An 18,509-nucleotide genomic window follows, 5' to 3' on the forward strand; every position below is an offset into this window, starting at 1 on the left:
TCTTTATTTCCATTTGGTATTTTGGAGAATCTTAATTTCATAGTTGTACTGTTAAGCTAAGTTGTAAGTGTATTGAGTCCACCCCCGTGTATTGATGGTTTCTCTCACCACAGAAGAGCTGATCCCCTGGTGGTGCTGTGGGTGTCAGCATTGGATCAGCAGCCCTGAACCATGGACTCTTGTGACTGGCATTGGTTTCATGCCCTGTCTGTGGGGAGACCCCTGTCCCCTCACAGACCATAGCTGACTCTGTGGCTCCCTGCACCCTGAGCAGTGACATCCGTGTCGGCTGCTCTGCTGTTACTGGAAGCAGCAGAAGCCAGCGAGTTCTCCTCGGTCCTCCGGTTGACTCCAGTAAGAACCAGTCTCCAGGGTCTCCGCGGGTTTTCTGGATCCAAAGATGCCTTGGCCAACATGGGGCTCCTGCTCGTGTCTGGGCTGCAGCCTGAGAATGAGGCTAACTCTGACCATGTAGGCTGGTGCAACAGGGCTTCTCGCAGAGACACAGGTAGACGGGTAACTGGGACGAGAGCCTCAGCCTGACAGGAGCTTGTTCTTAGAGCACCGTCAAATGTTAAATAATCCCCCAGAATCCATTAATTCCTGAGGTATGTTCTGGTTCATAATAAGTCTACTCCCAATTGTACAGTCAGTTTTGCTGAAGTCTCAGAAAATGAAAACAATTTCTGATACCACTGAAGTACACCCTGGTCATCCGTGTGATCAAGGGAGCCGTGGAGCTGAGCTCCCTCACTGGAGATCAGGAGCAGGAGGCTTTCCAAGATGCGCCTTCAGCAGAGTCTGTGGACCATCCTGGCAGGCAGATCGTCCCCCAGGGTGTGAACCCTGCTCCTGAAGGGGCAGAGCAGAGAGCGTGAGGAGTGAGGGGCACCGGTGATACATCGAAGGAGGCAGGGAAGCCCAGGAGTGGTTCTCCTGACCCACAGGTGCTGGTTCTGTCCTGCCCTCCCCTCCTCTCGTCTCCACCCCATTGGAGCATTTCCTACTTCAGGGCTGGGTGGTCTGTGGACTGTCAGGAGCAGGGGCTCCCCAAGATGTGCCCTGTCTCTCTGCTTGTGACGCCCCCAATGAGTCCAGATACAAGGGATCTACGGCCTGTAGAAGGGTCAGCAGGGAAGCGGGGATCACCATAGCAGTGATGACAAGGGATTCCAGACCAAATCCCTGCCTTTGTGACCGATGACAGAGGTGAGAGACACTCAAGGGTTCAGCCCTGTTCCCTGCCCCCTGGTGGGTCCACACCCCTCCTGGATCACTCTGGACCCCAGCCTGGTGAGGAGGCTGGTCATCACTGTCACGCAGCTCATCACTAACCACAGCCACAGGGAATCCCCGTGTGATGGGGATGTCTGATGAAAGCTGGCCCTCTGCTCCCGTGTCGACCCATCACTGCCCTGACCCTGACTGTGACGTCACCAGTGCCGGTTCAGGTCTCTCCTGTCACTTGTGCTATTAAATCCGGGCAGTCTCACCTCCTCATCCAGGTTCATCATTATGGGGTCCATGAAGATTGCCAGGAGAAATATCAATAACCTCAGATATGCAGATGACACCACCCTTATGGCAGAAAGTGAAGAGGAACTCAAAAGCCTCTTGATGAAAGTGAAAGTGGAGAGTGAAACAGTTGGCTTAAAGCTCAACGTTCAGAAAACGAAGATCATGGCTTCTGGTCCCATCACTTCATGGGAAATAGATGGGGAAACAGTGGAAATAGTGGCAGACTTTATTTTTTGGGGCTCCAAAATCACTGCAGATGGTGACTGCAGCCATGATAAAAGACGCTTACTCCTTGGAAGGAAAGTTATGACCAACCTAGGTAGCATATTGAAAAGCAGCAACATTACTTTGCCAACAAATGTCCGTCTAGTCAAGGCTATGGTTTTTCCAGTGGTCATGTATGGATGTGAGAGTTGGACTGTGAAGAAAGCTGAGCACCGAATAATTGATGCTTTTGAACTGTGGTGTTGGAGAAGACTCTTGAGAGTCCCTTGGACTGCAAGGAGATCCAACCAGTGCATTCTGAAGGGGATCAGTCCTGGGTGTTCTTTGGAGGGAATGATGCTGAAGCTGAAACTCCAGTACTTCGGCCACCTCATGCAAAGCATTGACTCATTGGAAAAGACTCTGATGCTGGGAGGGATTGGGGGCTGGAGGAGAAGGGGATGACAGAGGATGAGATGGCTGGATGGCATAATTGACTCGATGGATGTGAGTCTGAGTGAACTCCGGGAGTTGGTAATGGACAGGGAGGCCTGGCGTGCTGTGATTCATGGGGTCGCAAAGAGTCAGACACGACTGAGCGACTGAACTGAACTGAACTGAAGTTTTCTCTTTCTCTCTGGTCTCCAAATACAAGCAGAATGCCCATGTGCCCAGACACACAGGGTCCCTCACAGGTACTGAGCAGGATGTCAAGGAAGCAGAAGTCCAGCATCTGTGCTCTGGAGCCCCGGGGGGCCTCTCCCACCCCCCCCCCCCACACGACCCTCTCCTGCTCCAGGCTTTGTGCTCTGCCCTGAACCCTGACCCTTAGGTAAGCTGGGTGCCTCCCTTTCACCGGGGATTGCTGTCTGAAGAGCCCTCCTCTCCAGACACTGGGAGAGCCTCCCCATTAGGATGAGGCTCTCAGACTCCTCACTTGCTCATTTCCTCCTCTTTTGCCTCATATTCTCTCCCCCTTTTCCCACCGTGCTTCCTAGTTTGAGATGTTATTGGATAACTGTCGCTATTTTGGACACAGACCTTATAAACCCACCTCCATTAAATCTATGGATTCTAACAATCGAAAGTTAGAACATTAGACTTCACCATGTCCAATGAAGATCAGGTAACTGTCATAAGGGTTTCTCAACCAGAGATGAAACAGGAGCCCAGACAAGGATGAGATTCCCATTTATAGGCATAATCTTTTATATCAAACATTTATTATAGAAAGATTATAAAATTAGACTAAAAACATCTTTAAATATCTGAGTCAAAAAGACGTACTGTGAGCACGATGCTGCTGCTGCTGCTAAGTCGCATCAGTCGAGTCCGACTTTGTACGACCCCATAGATGGCAGCCTACCGGGCTCTGCTGTCCCTGGGATTCTCCAGGCAAGAACACTGGAGTGGGTTGCAATTTCCTTCTCCAATGCATCAAAGTGAAAAGTGAAAGTAAAGTCACTCAGTCGTGTCCCACTGTTTTTGACCCCATGGACTGCAATCCACCAGGCTCCTCTGTCCATGGGATTTTCCAGGCAAGAGTACTGGAGTGGGGTGCCATTGCCTTCTTTGACTGTGAGCACCATGATCAAGGGTAAATGAGAACCCCCGGAAGTGACCAAGAAGAGATTTGTTGTACCCGAGAACCTCCTATCTCTTTGCAAAGAGAGAAAAAAGAACAGAGCCATGCAGTCTGGGCTGGGAAGGTCCCGGGAGGCCCTGCAAATTCAACCTTGACTACCTATCAAGCTGGGAAGGAAGCTCAGATAGAATCCTGACCAGGCACCAGCCACAGGCATGCTGGGAGTTTGAACCCTGGAAGCTCAGGTTTGGGTGGTTGTGTTCTGGCAGGGAACCCACGAGCTAGGCGGAGCAAACTCAGACATCAGGGAATCCTGAAATTCATTAGTGTATCAACATATCATTCAGGGGTCTGAGGTCATTAGGTACCTGGAAAAGTCAATGACCAGGTCCAAACTAGACGAAAGCGACTCATTCTACTGCCTTGGGCGGTGACATCAGGGAGACCCAGCTGCAAGTGTGAGAAAGCCCTTCCAGGAGGCTGTGGTGTGAAGTGAGGGAGAAGGAGGTCTGAGTCCAGCAGGGGGCGCGGTGGGTCTGTCCAGAGAACCCAGGCCAGGCAGGCTGGCACCTTCCTCCTTGGCTCTTGCCCACGTGGGCAGCAGGGTCCTCACTGGAGGGTGATGTCCTGCACCTGGGCCCCCAGGGGACACGGCAGCTCTCAGCTCAGAGCCACAGGCTTGCCTCTCAGTTCCTGCTGCTCTGTCGTGGTGTCAGTGCCCAGACCCGACATCCAACCAAGGACAGAGGGACGGTCATACAACAAAAATGAACTTCCTTCAGGAACCTCGACCTCCAGGGGTACCTGGACAGGAGATGAGAGACCCCTGCAGAGGCTGCCCCATTGCCCACAGAACACCCGGGTGTTCCCAGTGCAAGAGGGATGCAGGCAAGGACCCTCTGTCACCATCTGTGTCATTTAAAAACATTCCCTGGTGTGTTATTTGGCAATTTCAACATTTTGAATTGAAATATGGAAACTGATATCGTGTTTGTTTTTGTGGCTCCCTTACTGGTTCCTTCCCGTTTTATTAATACTTTATGTTAACACTTGTAACATGAAATATATGAAATCAGAAGTTCAGCCAAACTGTCATCAATATGTTCATATAATAAGAAAAGAATTCAGTAGGAATATGTATTTTTCACCTCTATGAGCTGAGGTTCTCAAACACCTCTGACAAAAATCATGTGATATCATGTGAATTTTATTAAACAGCTACTTTAGCAGCAAATCTAACATGAATACAAATAAGAATAGTATTTACATTTTTATGTCAAAGAAACAAGAATGAACAAGACTTTCCCGTCTCTTCCACACACGTTAACTTGAGGTGTCTGAGCTCCTTCTCCTCCTCATTGCCCCCACACCCCTCCTCCGTCCCAGGTCCATCAGCTCCACCCAGAACCACAGGGAAGGGAGTTTTACAAGGTCCATGGTGGTCACCACACCTACCTGTTCACACACTGTGTTTTTCTATTTCTGAAGATGAGACATGTGTCCCAACTTTGTTGTGACTGAACTTGCCAGCTGTCATAATTGCATGATGAGATGGTGACCTTTCCCCGTGAAACCCGCAGTTCTATTGAAGGTACTCCACGTGGGTCATGGCTGTTTACAGCACAAGACGCTGTCACCCTAAGCCTGCCCATGCGGCTCCGCGCGTCACTCCCCACCTGCCATCCTGGTCTCCCCACCGCTGGGACTAGAGACAGTTTAAAAGAGTGCTTCAAGGGCCACCCCTCACGCTTCACAGCAGACACGGGCTCCGGGATTTCCTGCTCGGCTCAGGGCTGGAGAGGAGGATGGACAGCACCGCACAGCCGGGACTCAGGGTTCCCTGAGGAGACAGAGAGTATTCTAAAGACGGGCTCAGGTGCGGGAAAGGCTGAATTATTGGGCCAAAGAGGAAGACTTAGGAGAACAAAATGGCAACCCACCCCAGGATTCTTGCCTAGAGAATCCCGTGGACAGAGGAGCCTGTCCATGGGGTCACACAGAGTCAGGCGTGACTGAAGCGACTTAGCATGCGTGCGTGCATGCACCAGGGAAGGAAATGGCAACCCACTCCAGCGTTCTTGCCTGGAGAGTCCCAGGGATGGAGGAGCCTGGTGGGCTGCCGTCTGTGGGGTCGCACAGAGTCTGACATGACTGAAGCAACTTAGCAGCAGCAGCAATAGCAACAGACCGACCTGGTCCCCTGAGCTGGCCCTGCTCCTGGGCTCAGCAGCCTGATTTGGACGTGACAGCAGGTGCTTCCTCTCAGGGGACAGACTCAGAGCCGTGGCCCCCAGGCCTCCTCCTGGGAGTGAAGCTGCACACGGGGGTGGAGCACCCAGAATTGGAGGGTGAAGGGGTCAGGTCGTCATCAGTCCCCACTGTCTTCCCAGAAACAGAGGATGGGAGGAGCCCCCAGAGCCCACTGCATGCACCCCTCCTGCTACCCTCATTCATGACTTTCCTCCCAATCCTGGGCCCCTCTCTTTCTACAGACCTATACTGTTGATCTCCATGGTCATGATCAAGTTCAGTCTGTCGGAAGATCATGGACATGTTTCCAAGTTTTTATGAAATTCACACTAACTTCCTTAGCCCCTCCTTGAACCTCTCTAACCCTTCCTTTCCGAGAAGTCTCAGGTCTCTGGTTCTCAGGTGTGACTACTACTCGTCCCCTCCCTGTTCCTCCCCAGGTTACCCTTGTTTCCCAGGGGATCCATGAACACCTCTAGTAGCCGATTTATTCCCTGAAATCTCACACTCCATCCTGTGTGCCCCTAGAGTGAGGAATCAGGAGGGGAGAGAGCCCTGGTCCTGAGACCTGGAGATGATTCCTGGCTGAGGAGTGTCTGTGCTCAGCTGCTGTGGGACTGATTTTATGCACAGTGAGCCTGGGAGAAGCTGCTGGGACCCTGGGCTAGGAAAGCAGACACTGTCCTGGGGCTCTGCCCCCGGGGCCATGACTGCTGCTCTGTCTGACCATGTCTATGGTCCCATCTGAGATTCCTGAAAACAGCTGATCTGCCTTGTCAGGTCCTGTGTCTCATCTCAGATCTGAGACTGACCAATGGCTCTGATAACTCAGCCTGCCCTGTTTCACAGAGAGAACGTCCTGCTACGACATAAAATCCCCCAGTGGAGATGCCATACATGTCAGAAAGTCTTTTAAATTATCTTATTTAAAGAACAGAGGCTACAAGGAAAATTATTTAGAAATAGTACCATGGGAATGCCAGAGTTGGACACAGCTTAGTGACTTAACAACAACATTTTCTTCAGTTAAATTTTAGGCATCTATTTTAAGTGAGGATCTTAGATTTATACTACTCCATGAACACATTTTGGTTCATTGAAAATGTCAAAATCACACATCCACTGTGTAACACTCACGTGCACTACAGGGTAAGCTACAGTTGGCTGCTGTTTTCCAACCAAACACATCCTGAAGGTATCATTTCAAGACCAGTTTTGGGAATGTTGACTCTAAGAGCTCTATCACCAGATCAGGATGTATGTTTGGCCAGGACACCAGCGGGTGTTTCAAGGCTTTTCCTGAGTGTCTGGAGGGGAGAGAGCAGAGACCAGCCCCCTGGTACTTTCTGATGCTTTCTGCTCAGGGTTCCCAGCTGTGACATTCAACCCCCAAGCCCCACGCATCCCTGCCCCAGATCACACACTGGTCTCCCTCAGGCACAGGAACCTGACCCAGGTGCCAGAGGTAATCAGAGCATTGTGGGGGTTGGAGGGTAGGACAGTCATTTGCATGAAAGGACCCTCCCCCTCTCAGGGTATGAAGAGGGGAAGCAGCGGTGTGGGGACGCTCTGCTCAGCTGTGGGGCCACAGACGGCAGGACGCCCTGACATGTCCACCATGGCCTGGTCCCCTCTGCTCCTCACCCTGTTCGCTCTCTGCACAGGTGACTGGATGGGGGGACAGGGGATGGGCCCTGGGAAGACTCACAGGCTCTGCTCCCTGCTCTCACGTCTGGACTCCCGAGTCACCATCTCTGTCTCTCCTCCTTCCAAGATCCTGGGCCCAGGCTGTGCTGACTCAGCCGCCCTCCATGTCTGGGTCCCTGGGCCAGAGGGTCACCATCACCTGCTCTGGAAGCAGCAGCAACGTTGGAACTGGCAATTATGTTGGCTGGTACCAAATGATCCCAGGATCGGCCCCCAGAACCCTCATCTACCGTGCTACCAGTTGACTCTTGGGGGTCCCCGACCGATTCTCCGGCTCCAGGTCTGGCAACACAGCAACTCTGGCCCTCAGCTCGCTCCAGCCTGAGGACGAGGCTGATTACTACTGTGTATCTTACGACAGCAGTATCAGTGGTGCCACAGTGCTCCAGGCCAGGGGGGAAATGAGACAAAAACCTGCTCTTCTCTCAGAGTCGGGGCTCTGGGGGCAGAAACATCCTCTGCAAAGGCAGCTGTTTCATTTGTCTGTTTGGCCTAAGACTGGGTCCAGAATCACACCAGGGAACTTGGTCCAGAAAAATCTGTTCACATCTTTCTTCATTCACCCCTTCTCCAGCTTTCCTTGGCAGCAACACATTGTCTGATTTTCTCCACTTTAGCAGAAATCCCCGGTGCCAAGGGCAGGTGCCCTGGGGTCAGAGTCCATGGTGGGTCAGGTCAGAACCAGAGAAACACAGTAGAGTTCTGTCTGATTCTGGACTCATCAAGCATCCAGTAGGTGTCCTGGTCCCAACAGCTCTCATTCTCTCTGATACTAGTAGTGGACCCTTGGGGATCCCTGCTCCATTTCAGATCTCGGGGTCTCTGCTCATTTTCCAGGTCTCAAATCTGGAGTTCGGGCTCCTTGGCCATCACTGGGCTGAGATGATGCTCAGGCTGCTGCTCCCGCCTTCCTGTGACAGCCTTTCAGGCTCACCTAGAGCTCCAGGCTTGCGGAACTAGACCAGTTATGGTATGGACTCTTCTCCCTCTGGTGAGATGGGGCCACCCAGCGGCTTCCTGCTCAGCATCTGGCTGGACCTGCTGCTGCTATTACCCTGACTCCAGGTCATCGGGGGTTCTGCCTGGACATGGAGCCTTCTCCTGTCCCCTCCGTCCTTAAAGTCCCTCCAGCAGGCCATTCCCAGGAGAAGGTCTCAAAGGAAACAGGAAGTTCATGTCCCCATCACTAGGGACACAGTGTCTCTTTGCCCTGAAGCTCGGGGGCTGAGGTTGGGGTCTGACTGAGGTCATCTCAGACCTGAACTCTGACTGGGGAGTCTTTAATCTCCGTCACTGGGGCATCTGCCCATTCCCAGGAGTTTCTAGAGCGCTGACCCCTCTCATTGGCCCTCAATATGAACGCCTGGGCATTTTCTTCACAGGGGAGATTTCTTCGGTTACTGCTGCACCAACAGAGGAGCATCTGAGGTGCACCTTACATTTGGGTCTTTTGGAAATACTGCCTCTCCATGGCCCTCACTGCTAAGATCCACCATTGATTCTTCCTGTTCAATATCTTTGTCTAACGCTTGCCACATGATGTTTAATTATTGTTATGGAGATTAAATTCACTCTGCTCCTGCTTTGTGGAGTTTCCACAAATTATTGTCACCAGACACCAATATGAGAATAGTTGGTGCTTTTACAATATCACATACTAAGGTCTTGATACATTGATGACTTTTTTCTAAAAATGAAAAACAAAACAAAACAAAAACAAGACGTGTTCATGGCTTTCCTTCCCCCATAAGTAGTGGATGCAGTCTGGGGCCATTCCGGTTCCGTAGATGGTCAACATGTCCTAGGTCACCCTTTGTGTGGTCATCTTCCGGCCCATGGGCTGCAGACACCACCTCACATTCCCACCTGCCCATTGCTCATCACCTGCCCCACAAACAGGAAAACCAGCACTCATCATAACAGGATCTGTTCTGTCTAGGCTCTCCCACAGGATTATGAGAAGTAATGCTAGAAAACCTGTTGTTTTCCAGTTACTAAAAGTGAAGAAGCAAGAAGGATACATTCAAAAATTCCATTCATGATAGTATCAAAAAATAAAATGCTTAGGAATATGATTAACCCAGTATGTGAGAGGCTTATAAACTGGAAACAAGAAAACATTGTTGAGAAATTCACACTGTTGTAAATAAGTGAAAGGAGCCCCGAGATCACGGGTGGGACAACCTCATACTGTGAAGGTGACCTCAGTCCTGCCAGATTGACCTACATGTTCGTGGCTGTTACCAAGTCCAAGCTCACTCCACTCACCTCACGACAGGCCAATGAATCCAAGAGGAAAGGAATACGACTTTATTCGGAAAGTCAGCTGACAGAGAAGTTGGCAGACTAACGTCTCAAAATGACCATGCTCTATGGGGCCTGGATGCTAGCTGCTTTTAGGGATGAGAGATGGGGGAAGTGAGGACACAAAGTGAAAAAGACCATTGAACTCTTGCAATGATTCCCTAGAATGGCAACCTCAGGCAGGGGGATACGTTATTTCCTTCTTTCTTACAGTCATTCACAGGTGGGCAGGGTCAGACCATCTCCCTGTGAGCTACCCAAAGGTACTTGGTTTAAGGCTCAGGCAGAGGGAGTAGGGTTCTCTGAAGCAGGCTACTATGTATGATGATGATAACAAACGTGACAGAAACAAGGGTTAAATTCACAGAAACAGCTCCAGCATGGATCAGAGTTAACCCTGTATAATTCTGTGAAATTTTACTTCAGAACCACCTAGTTTCTGTCAGGTTTTACCTCAGAACCCCCTAATTTCTGTCTGATTTTACCATGGAACCACCCAGTTTCTGTCAGATTTTACCTAAGGAGAACCTAGTTTATGTCAGATTTTACTACAGAATCCCTTAGTTTCTCCCAGATTTTACTTCAGAGACTCCCTAGTTTCTCTCAGATTTTATGTCAGAACCCCTTAGTTTCTGTCAGATTGTACCAAAGGAGTCTCTAGTTTCTCTCAGATTATAGCTCTCTATTGCTTAGTTTCTATCAGATCTTACCTCTGGAGCCTGTAATTCTGTCAGATTTTACCTCAGAACCACCTAGTTCCTGTCAGATTTTAGCACAGAATCCCCTAGATTCTGTCTGATTTTACCATGGAGCCATCTAATTTCTGTCAGAGTTTACCACACAACCCCTTAGTTTCTGTCAGATTTTAACCTCAGTTCAGTTCAGTCGCTCAGTCCTGTGATCCCAGACATTTTGTGATCCCATGGACTGCATCATGCCAGGCTTCCCTGTCCATCACCAACTCCTGAAGCTTGCTCAGAGTCATGCCCAGTGAGCCGATGATACCATCCAACCACCTGATCCTCTGTCATCCCCTTCTCCTCCTCAGAAGCCCCATACTATGTCAGATTTACCTAAGGAAAACCTAGTTTCTTTCAGATTTTACCACAGAACCCCTCAGTTTCTGTCAGTGTTTACCCCAGAATCCCCCTAGTTTCTCACAGATTTTACCTCAGGAGCCCCTAGTTTCTGTCAGATTTTACCACAGAACCAACCTAGTTTCTGTCAGATTTTACCCTAGAAGCCCCTAGCTTCTGTCAGATTTTCCATCAGAAGCCTCGAATTTCTGTCACATTTTACCTTAGTACCCTGGTGGGGGCCAGAGTGAGGCACTCCGCCCGTGGCAAAGGTCATGAGAAAGGAGGCTCGACATATGCAAAGGCGGGATCGAGCCTCAGGAGTCCCCCTGGAAATCCTCGAGCATCTACCCCCATAACCAGAGCCTGCCTGCTTTACTACTTTGTGCTCTCACCTACACCTCTGACTTTACGGGGGGCTGTCCCCCACCACCTCTTTCGGAGAAGGAGTTAACTTAGAGCTCCAGTTAATAAAAACTCCTGGGGGTGACAAGAGTGTTTTAACCTACAAACTCCTCTGAAGGTTCTCTAGCCTGCCTGACAGGCTTGTCCGGCCACATGTGATTGCTCACAGCCTCCCAACCGTGAGAGGCACGAGATGCTTTAAACCTTCTAAAAACAGGTTCCTTAGAAAAGTTAGGAAACTATTAGTATAAGTATACTGGGCTGATTAGAAATTGTATTGGTGAAGGGTTTTTCATTTGTTGAGCCAATGTTTGTTGCTAAGTCTCCATATCCCCTGCCCTTACACACATTAATGAATATATAGAAGAAATAAGTATTAACCTTTGCTATAAATCACGTTAGACCTTAGGCTAAGTAAATTCTTTCCTTAACTAAAACCCACTATACCCTCACCCTATAGGAATGTAATTTTATTTGGGTGGTGTCTGTTTTAAGAATAATCACCCCTGGAGAAATAAGTGTCCTGGTTGACTGACCGCTGTCACAAGGAGAGGGTCATAAATTGTCAGCAGGCCCCCTGGCCAGAAGATGATGTAACACCCCTAAGACCTCTGTATACATTTGTATGAAGCACCTGACTTTGATAAAAGTCAGGACTGCTGACCCTGCGTGACTTTTGCATAACATCTCAGTGTATAAAAGTAGACCATGGAAAATAAAGAATTGGGATCAGTTCCTCGAAAGACTGATCTCCTCATGTCTCTCTCTCACTCTGGTTGAGTCTCCATCTGGAGCACGGAACACTCCATGCTTACTAATTATGCCTGGGCTTCTAAGATCCGACCGGGGAGGCCTCAGTGTCTCCTCTCCTTCGGGAGAACGGAAGGACGCCTGCGGCCTACGTAAGTGGTGCAAGCTTCTTGTCTTGAAGTTTTATTGGTCTCCCGCGTAAACCAAGCTACTCAGCCTCTTTTCTCCACTGAATTTTCCTACTGAGCTATCCTCATTCTATTACTTTTTACATCTTTAATTAATATCTAATTGAAGCTATTGTATCCTGATCCTCGCCGACGCCATCCCCGCTTCCAATATCCTGGATCAGCCAGGGCTGGACCCCAGCAGTACCCCCTGGTTTCTGTCAGTTTTTACCTCAGAAGCCTCCAGTTTCTGTAGCATGTTACCTCCATACCCCCTGATTTCTGTCAGATTTTACCTAAGAACCCCCTAGTTTCTGTCACATTTTACCAAAAGAGTCCCTAGTTTGTCTCAGACTATACCTCAGTATCATCTAATTTCTATCAGATTTTACCTCTGGAGTATGTAATTCTGTCAGATTTTGCCTCAGAACCCCCTAGTTTTTGTCAGATTTTATGTCAGAAGCTCCTAGTTTATGTCAGATTTTACCACAAAATCTGTTGTATTCTGTCAGATTTACCTAAGGAGAACCTAGTTTCTCTCAGATTTTACCACAGAACCCCTTAGTCTCTGTCAAATCTTACCTCACAATCCCCCTACTTTCTCACAGACTTTACCTCAGGAGCCCCTATCTTCTGTCAAGTTTTACCTCAAAACCCCCTAGTTTCTGTCAGATTTTACCTCTGAACCCCCTAATTTCTATGAGATTTCCCCCTCAGAATCCCTTGTTTCTGTCAGATTTTACACCAGAATCACCTAATTTCTATCAGATTTTACCACAAAATCCCCTAGTTTCTGCCAGATTTTACCTCAGAAGTCTATAGTTTCTGTTAAATTTTACCTCAGTATCCCTTAGTTTCTGTCATATTTCACCTCAGAACTGCCTAGTTTCTGTCAGATTTTACCACAGATCCCCTTTATTTCTGTCAGATTTTTACCACACAACCCCTAGCTTCTGTCAGATTTTACCTCAGAAGCTCATAGTTTCTGTCAGTTACCACCTCAGGAAACCCTAATTTCTCTCAGGTTCCATCTCAGAACCCCCTAGTTTCTGCCAGATTTAATCTCAGTAATACCTGGTTTCTGTCTGACTTTTCCTCAGACCACTACCCCCACCCTCGAGTTTCTGTCAGATTTTAACTCAGAGCCCCTTAGTTTCTGTCAGATTTTACCTCTGAACACCCTAGTTTTTGACTTCACATTCCAGGATCTGGCTCGAGGTGAATCATCATACCATTGTGATTATCTGGATCATGAACATCTTTTTTGTACAGTTCTTCCGTGTATTCCTGCCAGCTCTTCTTAATATCTTCTGCTACTGTTAGGTCCATACCATTTCTCTCCTTTATTGTGCCCACGTTTGGATGAAATGTGCCCTTGGTATCTCTAATTTTCTTGAAGAGATCTCTAGTATTTACCATGCTATTGTTTTCCTCTATTTCTTTGCACTGATCACTGAGAAATTCTTTCTTATCTCTCCTTGCTATTCTTTGAAACTATGCATTCAAATGGGTATATCTTTCCTTTTCTGCTTTGTCTCTTGCTTCTATTCTTTTCACAGCTATTTGTAAGGCCTCCTCAGACAACCATTTGCCTTTTTGCATTACTTTTTCTTGGGGATGATCTTGAGCCCTGCCTCCTGTACAATGTCACAAACCTCCATCCATAGTTCTTCAGGCACTCTATCAGAGCTAATCCCTTAAATCTATTTGTCACTTCCACTGTATAATCATAAGGGATTTGATTTAGGTCATAATTGAATGGTCTAGTGGTTTTCCCCAGTTTCTTCCATTTAAGTCTGAATTTGGCAATAAGGAGTTCATGATTTGAGCCACAGTCAGCTTCCGGTCTTGTTTTTGCTGACTGTATAGAGCTTCTTGCTCTTTAGCTGCAAAGAATATACTCAATCTGATTACAGTATTGACCATCTGGTGATGTCTATGTGTGGAGGTTTCTCTTGTGTTGTTGGAAGAGTGTGTTTGCTATGACCAGTGCATTCTCTTGGAAAAACTTTATTAGCCCTTGCCCTGCTTCATTCTGTACTGAAAGGCCAAATTTGCCTGTTACTTCAGGTGTTTCTTGACTTCCTACTTTTGCATTCCAGTCCCCTATATTGAAAAGGACATCATTTTTGGGTGTTAGTTCTAGAAGGTCTTGTAGGTCTTCATAGAACCGTTCAACTTCAGCTTCTTCAGCATTACTGGTCAGGGCGTAGACTTGGATTACTGTGATATTGAGTGGTTTGCCTTGGAAATGAACAGATATCATTCTCTCTGATTTCAAACAACATTGATTATATTATTACTAAACTTAAAAGAAAATATGCCATCATAAGGAGGGGGAACAATAAATGATTTAGCAATCATGCCAGCTAAGGCAGCTGACACTGCAAATTGCCAAAATGTATCTCCACACCAGCCATCCATCTTGAAAGACTGGAAGCGACCGTTGGGCCTAAACCTCATGTCAGTGTCTTTATTCTCAGAATTTGTAGATCATAAATGAAATATTTAAGAAAGTCCTTTCCCCACCGCTCCACGAATGCTTCTTGTATCACTGGAAATCCTTAAAAGAGTTGAATCATAGACTCTGGATTTATCTAAGCAAATCTATTTAACTGGAATTTGAACTTCATCTTCAATAAATCAAACAATTCTGGGCATTAATAGGTAGTTCCTTAAATGGCCTTGCTTTTCATATCTGTGTGTTCCATATGGAGGGTCTTACATTTAAGTCCATTTATTTAAGAGTTCTTGGTTTACTGGGAAATGAGTTATAAGCTCACCATCTAACTTGTATGCAACTTCAACTCTGATTTCCATAAATATGTCCAAAATATCAAAATTTTTTACTACCAATGCAGTAAATCCATTAATCATATGAGCATATTTAATCAAAACAAGTTCCAACCAGGCACATCGTCTTTCCCTTCCTGTAGTTACACCAAAGTCTCTATCCCTTGTTTGTAATAATTCTCCAATTGCATTGTCTTGCTCTGTAGGAAAGGGACCAATCCCAACTCTAGTTGTATAAGCTTTCACAACTCCATACACTTCTCCACATTTTAAGGTGGCATACCCAAGCAAGTACAAACACCTCCAACTGTACAGTTCAAAGAGGTTATGAAAGGATAACTTTCAAAATCAGTATCTAGCAGTGCTACATTTGCACCCTCTACCAAGATTTTCTTTGATGGTCTTTCTTTGAAAGCTCAATATAGGAAATAAACTCCATATATCTAGCAGTTGGTTTCACCCTTTCCATATAACCCTCGAGTGTTTGGAATTCATCTTCAATGTCTATTTCCGAAGTGGGGTATATAGATTTGTAGTGGTTAGCCAGAACTTCGAACCTCTCAGAAAAGCCATCAAAGTCAGAAATAAGATGGCATATCCTAAGTCCAGTCTGGTCCCTTTGGGAAGAATGAACAGGGCAAATGCCCTTTTTGTGGTACCCAAATTTTTTCCTGCTTGTTCCCCTCTCTGTTGTTCCTGGATACCATCAGCTGTTTGATGACAATCAAGCACAATATGAGCTCTGTCAGGTATAAGAAGGCTTATCCAGCCTTACAGACCTTCTCCCTTTTGAATATTTTTTTCTGCTTTCTCACACAATCCAGCTAGATGAATTACCACATCATTTCCAATGAATGCAGTAACATTCAGGCTCCACTGGGAGCCTGAGTTGTTCCACTGGGTAAAAGATGAAAGTCACCCTCCACAGAATCTGCAGCTGTTCAGGCAGAATTACTTTCTCCCCAGCGGTGGCACATAGTGTTGGTGCCCTGCACCAGCAGATCCAGCACCTTCCCCTTGCCTTCGTGGTCCCAGTGCCCACCAAGCACCAGGCTCGCCAGGTTCCCCCCAGGCTGCTCCCTGGGGCAGCCTCAGTCGTCTTGGACAAGAAGGATGCCCCTAGGTTGGTCTTGGCAAATGCCCAGGCTCCAGAGACACAAGAAGAGGCCGAAGGGGTTGGGGGCAGCTGGGAGTGTGTGAACTGGATTGCTCTGTAAATTTATGTTTGAGAGTCTTAATATAAAATATAACATATATTCAAAAAATAACATTTGGTAACACTGTCAATGTCTTAATCTGATATTAGGATTTTTCTACTTTTCTAATCTTCCATTTCGTCAAGAGGACTTGGATCAATGTTTAACGACCGTGGTCTGTAATGTCCCCTTCTACTGGTTTGGTTGTCAGGTTGTTTTTTACACTTTATTGGTTGATTGATGGCTGTGCGGGGTCTCCACTGCTCCTGGGCTCTGGTTGCGGGGCGGCGCGGCCGCTCTTCACTGCAGTGCACTGGGTTCTCATTGGGGCAGATTCTCTTGCTGCAGGGCACCAGCTCCGGGGGATGGAGCTTCAGCAGTTCGGCTTTCCTGTGAGTTGCTTTGCAGAATGTGGGAGCTTCCTGCATCTGGCACTGCAACCATGTCCCCTCCATCGACAGGCAGATCTTTAAACACAGGAAAACAAGGGAAGTCCTATAAATTCCCCTCTTGTGTGCTTTATTTATGGGTTGTATGTAAAACACTTTAACTGCTTTCTCAGAGAACCACAAGTTTTACATCTTTTTCAATGCTTAAACAAATACAAATCCAACGTATGGGAAGCATATAACTCCTAAAGTTTGCTAGATATTTATACTAAATAAGGATACATTATGTCTTTTTGTGGAGTAATTTCATGACAAAATAGTCTGTTTCTTCCAAGCATCTTCACTGTTTACTTATTTTCTCTACTAGAACAAATGTACCTTCTTAGAACACTGAACTTCATTCCCTTTTTCTGCAAATTTTTCCTACATGTTACCACCAGGGGGCGCTGTAGGACTGCCCTGGGGTCCCTGCACAGCTGCTCAGGGAGCATTACTTCCTCCAGGAGCTGGGCTGGGGGCAGAGCCTGTGCTCCTGGGGGGACCCAGCAGTGTGTCCTGCCTGAGTGCAGAGACCCGTGAGCAGGGACCTGTGTGGTCTTGGCAGGTGCTTCCTCCAGGGGCTCCCAAGAGGGAACTCCCCTCCACACCCTGTGTCTGGGCTGTGAGCTGAGCTCCAGCATCAGGGCTGAGATGGGCTGGACGGGCCCTGGGTGGACCCCTATTTGCATGGCAGCCCCTCCTCTGGCAGAGTCAGGGGGAGAAAAGGAGGCATGGGGCAGCCCAGCCTCACTGTGGGGACCAGGGTCCTGTGAACACCATGGCCTGCACTCCTCTCGTGTTCCTCTCTCACTGCTCAGGTAGGGCCGGGCCCCAGGCCAGAGCTCAGTTCCCAGCCTCATCAGCCCCTGGGGTGCAGAATCTGGGAACCATTCCTGCAGTTCCTGCCCTGTATCCCCTGTGTCTGTGTCTGCAGGTTCCCTCTCCCAGCCTGTGCTGATTCAGCCAGCCTCCCCATCTGCGTCTCCAGGAGCAACAGCCAGACTCACCTGCACCCTGAGCAGTGGGTACAGTGTTGGTGGCTACCAAATGTCCTGTTTCCAGCAGAAGCCAGGGGGCCCTCCCCAGTCCCTCCTGATGTTCAAGTCAGACTCAGATAAGCCCCAGGGCTCCGGGGTCCCCAGTCACTTCTCTGGATCCAAGGCTGGCTCGGCCAACACAGGGCTCCTGCTCATCTCTGGGCTGCAGACTCAGGATGAGGCTGATTATAACTGCTACTGTCCCCAAAACAATGGTATTTACCAGGTGCTTCAGACTGTACAAGGCTGAACAGGCACTGCGCCCCTGTGTCCTCCCTGCCGTGGCCATCACTGCCGTTCTGCTCTAGCTCTGGTTAACCTCCTGTGGTCACTTCTGAGTTTCCTGTCATGTACTGCCCCTCATCTCAGATCTGAGACCTACCCATGGCTCTGATCACTCAGACTGCCGTGTTTTGACACACATCTTCCTCGGTTCAGTTCAGTTCAGTCGCTCAGTTGTGCCCAACTCTTTGCGACCCCATGGACTGCAGCACGCCAGGCCTCCCTGTCCATCACCAATTCCTGGAGTTTACTCAAACTCGTGTTCATTGAGTTGGTGATGCAATCCAACCATCTCATCCTCTGTCCTCCCCTTCTCCTCCCACCTTCAATCTTGCCCAGCACCAGGGTCTTTTCCAAATGAGTCAGTTCTTCACATCAGGTGGCCAAAGGATTGGAGTTTCAGCTTCAGCATCAGTCCCTCCAATGAACACTCAAGACTGATCTCCTTTAGGATGGACTGGTTGGATCTCCTTACAGTCCAAGGGACTTTCGAAAGTCTCCTCCAACACCACAGCTCAAAAGCATCAATTCTTTGGTGCTCAGCTTTCTTTATAGTCCAACACTGACATTCATAAATGACTACCAGAAAAACTATAGCCTTGACTAAATGGACCTTTGTTGGCAAAGTAATGTCTCTGCTTTTTCATATGCTGTCTAGGTTGGTCATAACTTTCCTTCCAAAGAGTAAGCCTCTTTTAATTTCATGGCTGCAGTCACCATCTGTAGTGAATGTTGGAACCCCAAAAAATAAAGTCTGTCATTGTTTCCCCATCTACTTGCCATGAAGTGATGGGACCAGATGCCATG

At 48.1% G+C, this 18,509-nt stretch overlaps 1 long non-coding RNA gene, 1 pseudogene and 1 gene segment (V, D, J or C); 2 read left to right on the plus strand and 1 right to left on the minus strand.

Moving 5' to 3' along the window:
- The first annotated feature begins 7,301 nt into the window (after positions 1-7,301).
- On the plus strand, positions 7,302-8,846 carry LOC129629606 (uncharacterized). The gene is made up of 2 exons (XR_008703287.1): positions 7,302-7,544; positions 8,102-8,846. It is a non-coding gene; the product is annotated as an uncharacterized LOC129629606 (long non-coding RNA).
- A 5,847-nt stretch (positions 8,847-14,693) lies between these two features.
- On the minus strand, positions 14,694-16,410 carry LOC129629795 (adenylosuccinate synthetase isozyme 2-like; annotated as a pseudogene).
- Positions 16,411-17,161: 751 nt separating this feature from the next.
- Positions 17,162-17,670, plus strand: LOC129629796 (probable non-functional immunoglobulin lambda variable 5-48). The segment is given in 2 exon segments: positions 17,162-17,201; positions 17,318-17,670. Coding segments are annotated over 2 exon segments (393 nt in total).
- The last annotated feature ends 839 nt before the right edge of the window (positions 17,671-18,509 follow it).

The sequence above is a fragment of the Bubalus kerabau genome, chromosome 16 (assembly GCF_029407905.1).
Source record: "Bubalus kerabau isolate K-KA32 ecotype Philippines breed swamp buffalo chromosome 16, PCC_UOA_SB_1v2, whole genome shotgun sequence".
Lineage (NCBI taxonomy): Eukaryota > Metazoa > Chordata > Mammalia > Artiodactyla > Bovidae > Bubalus > Bubalus kerabau.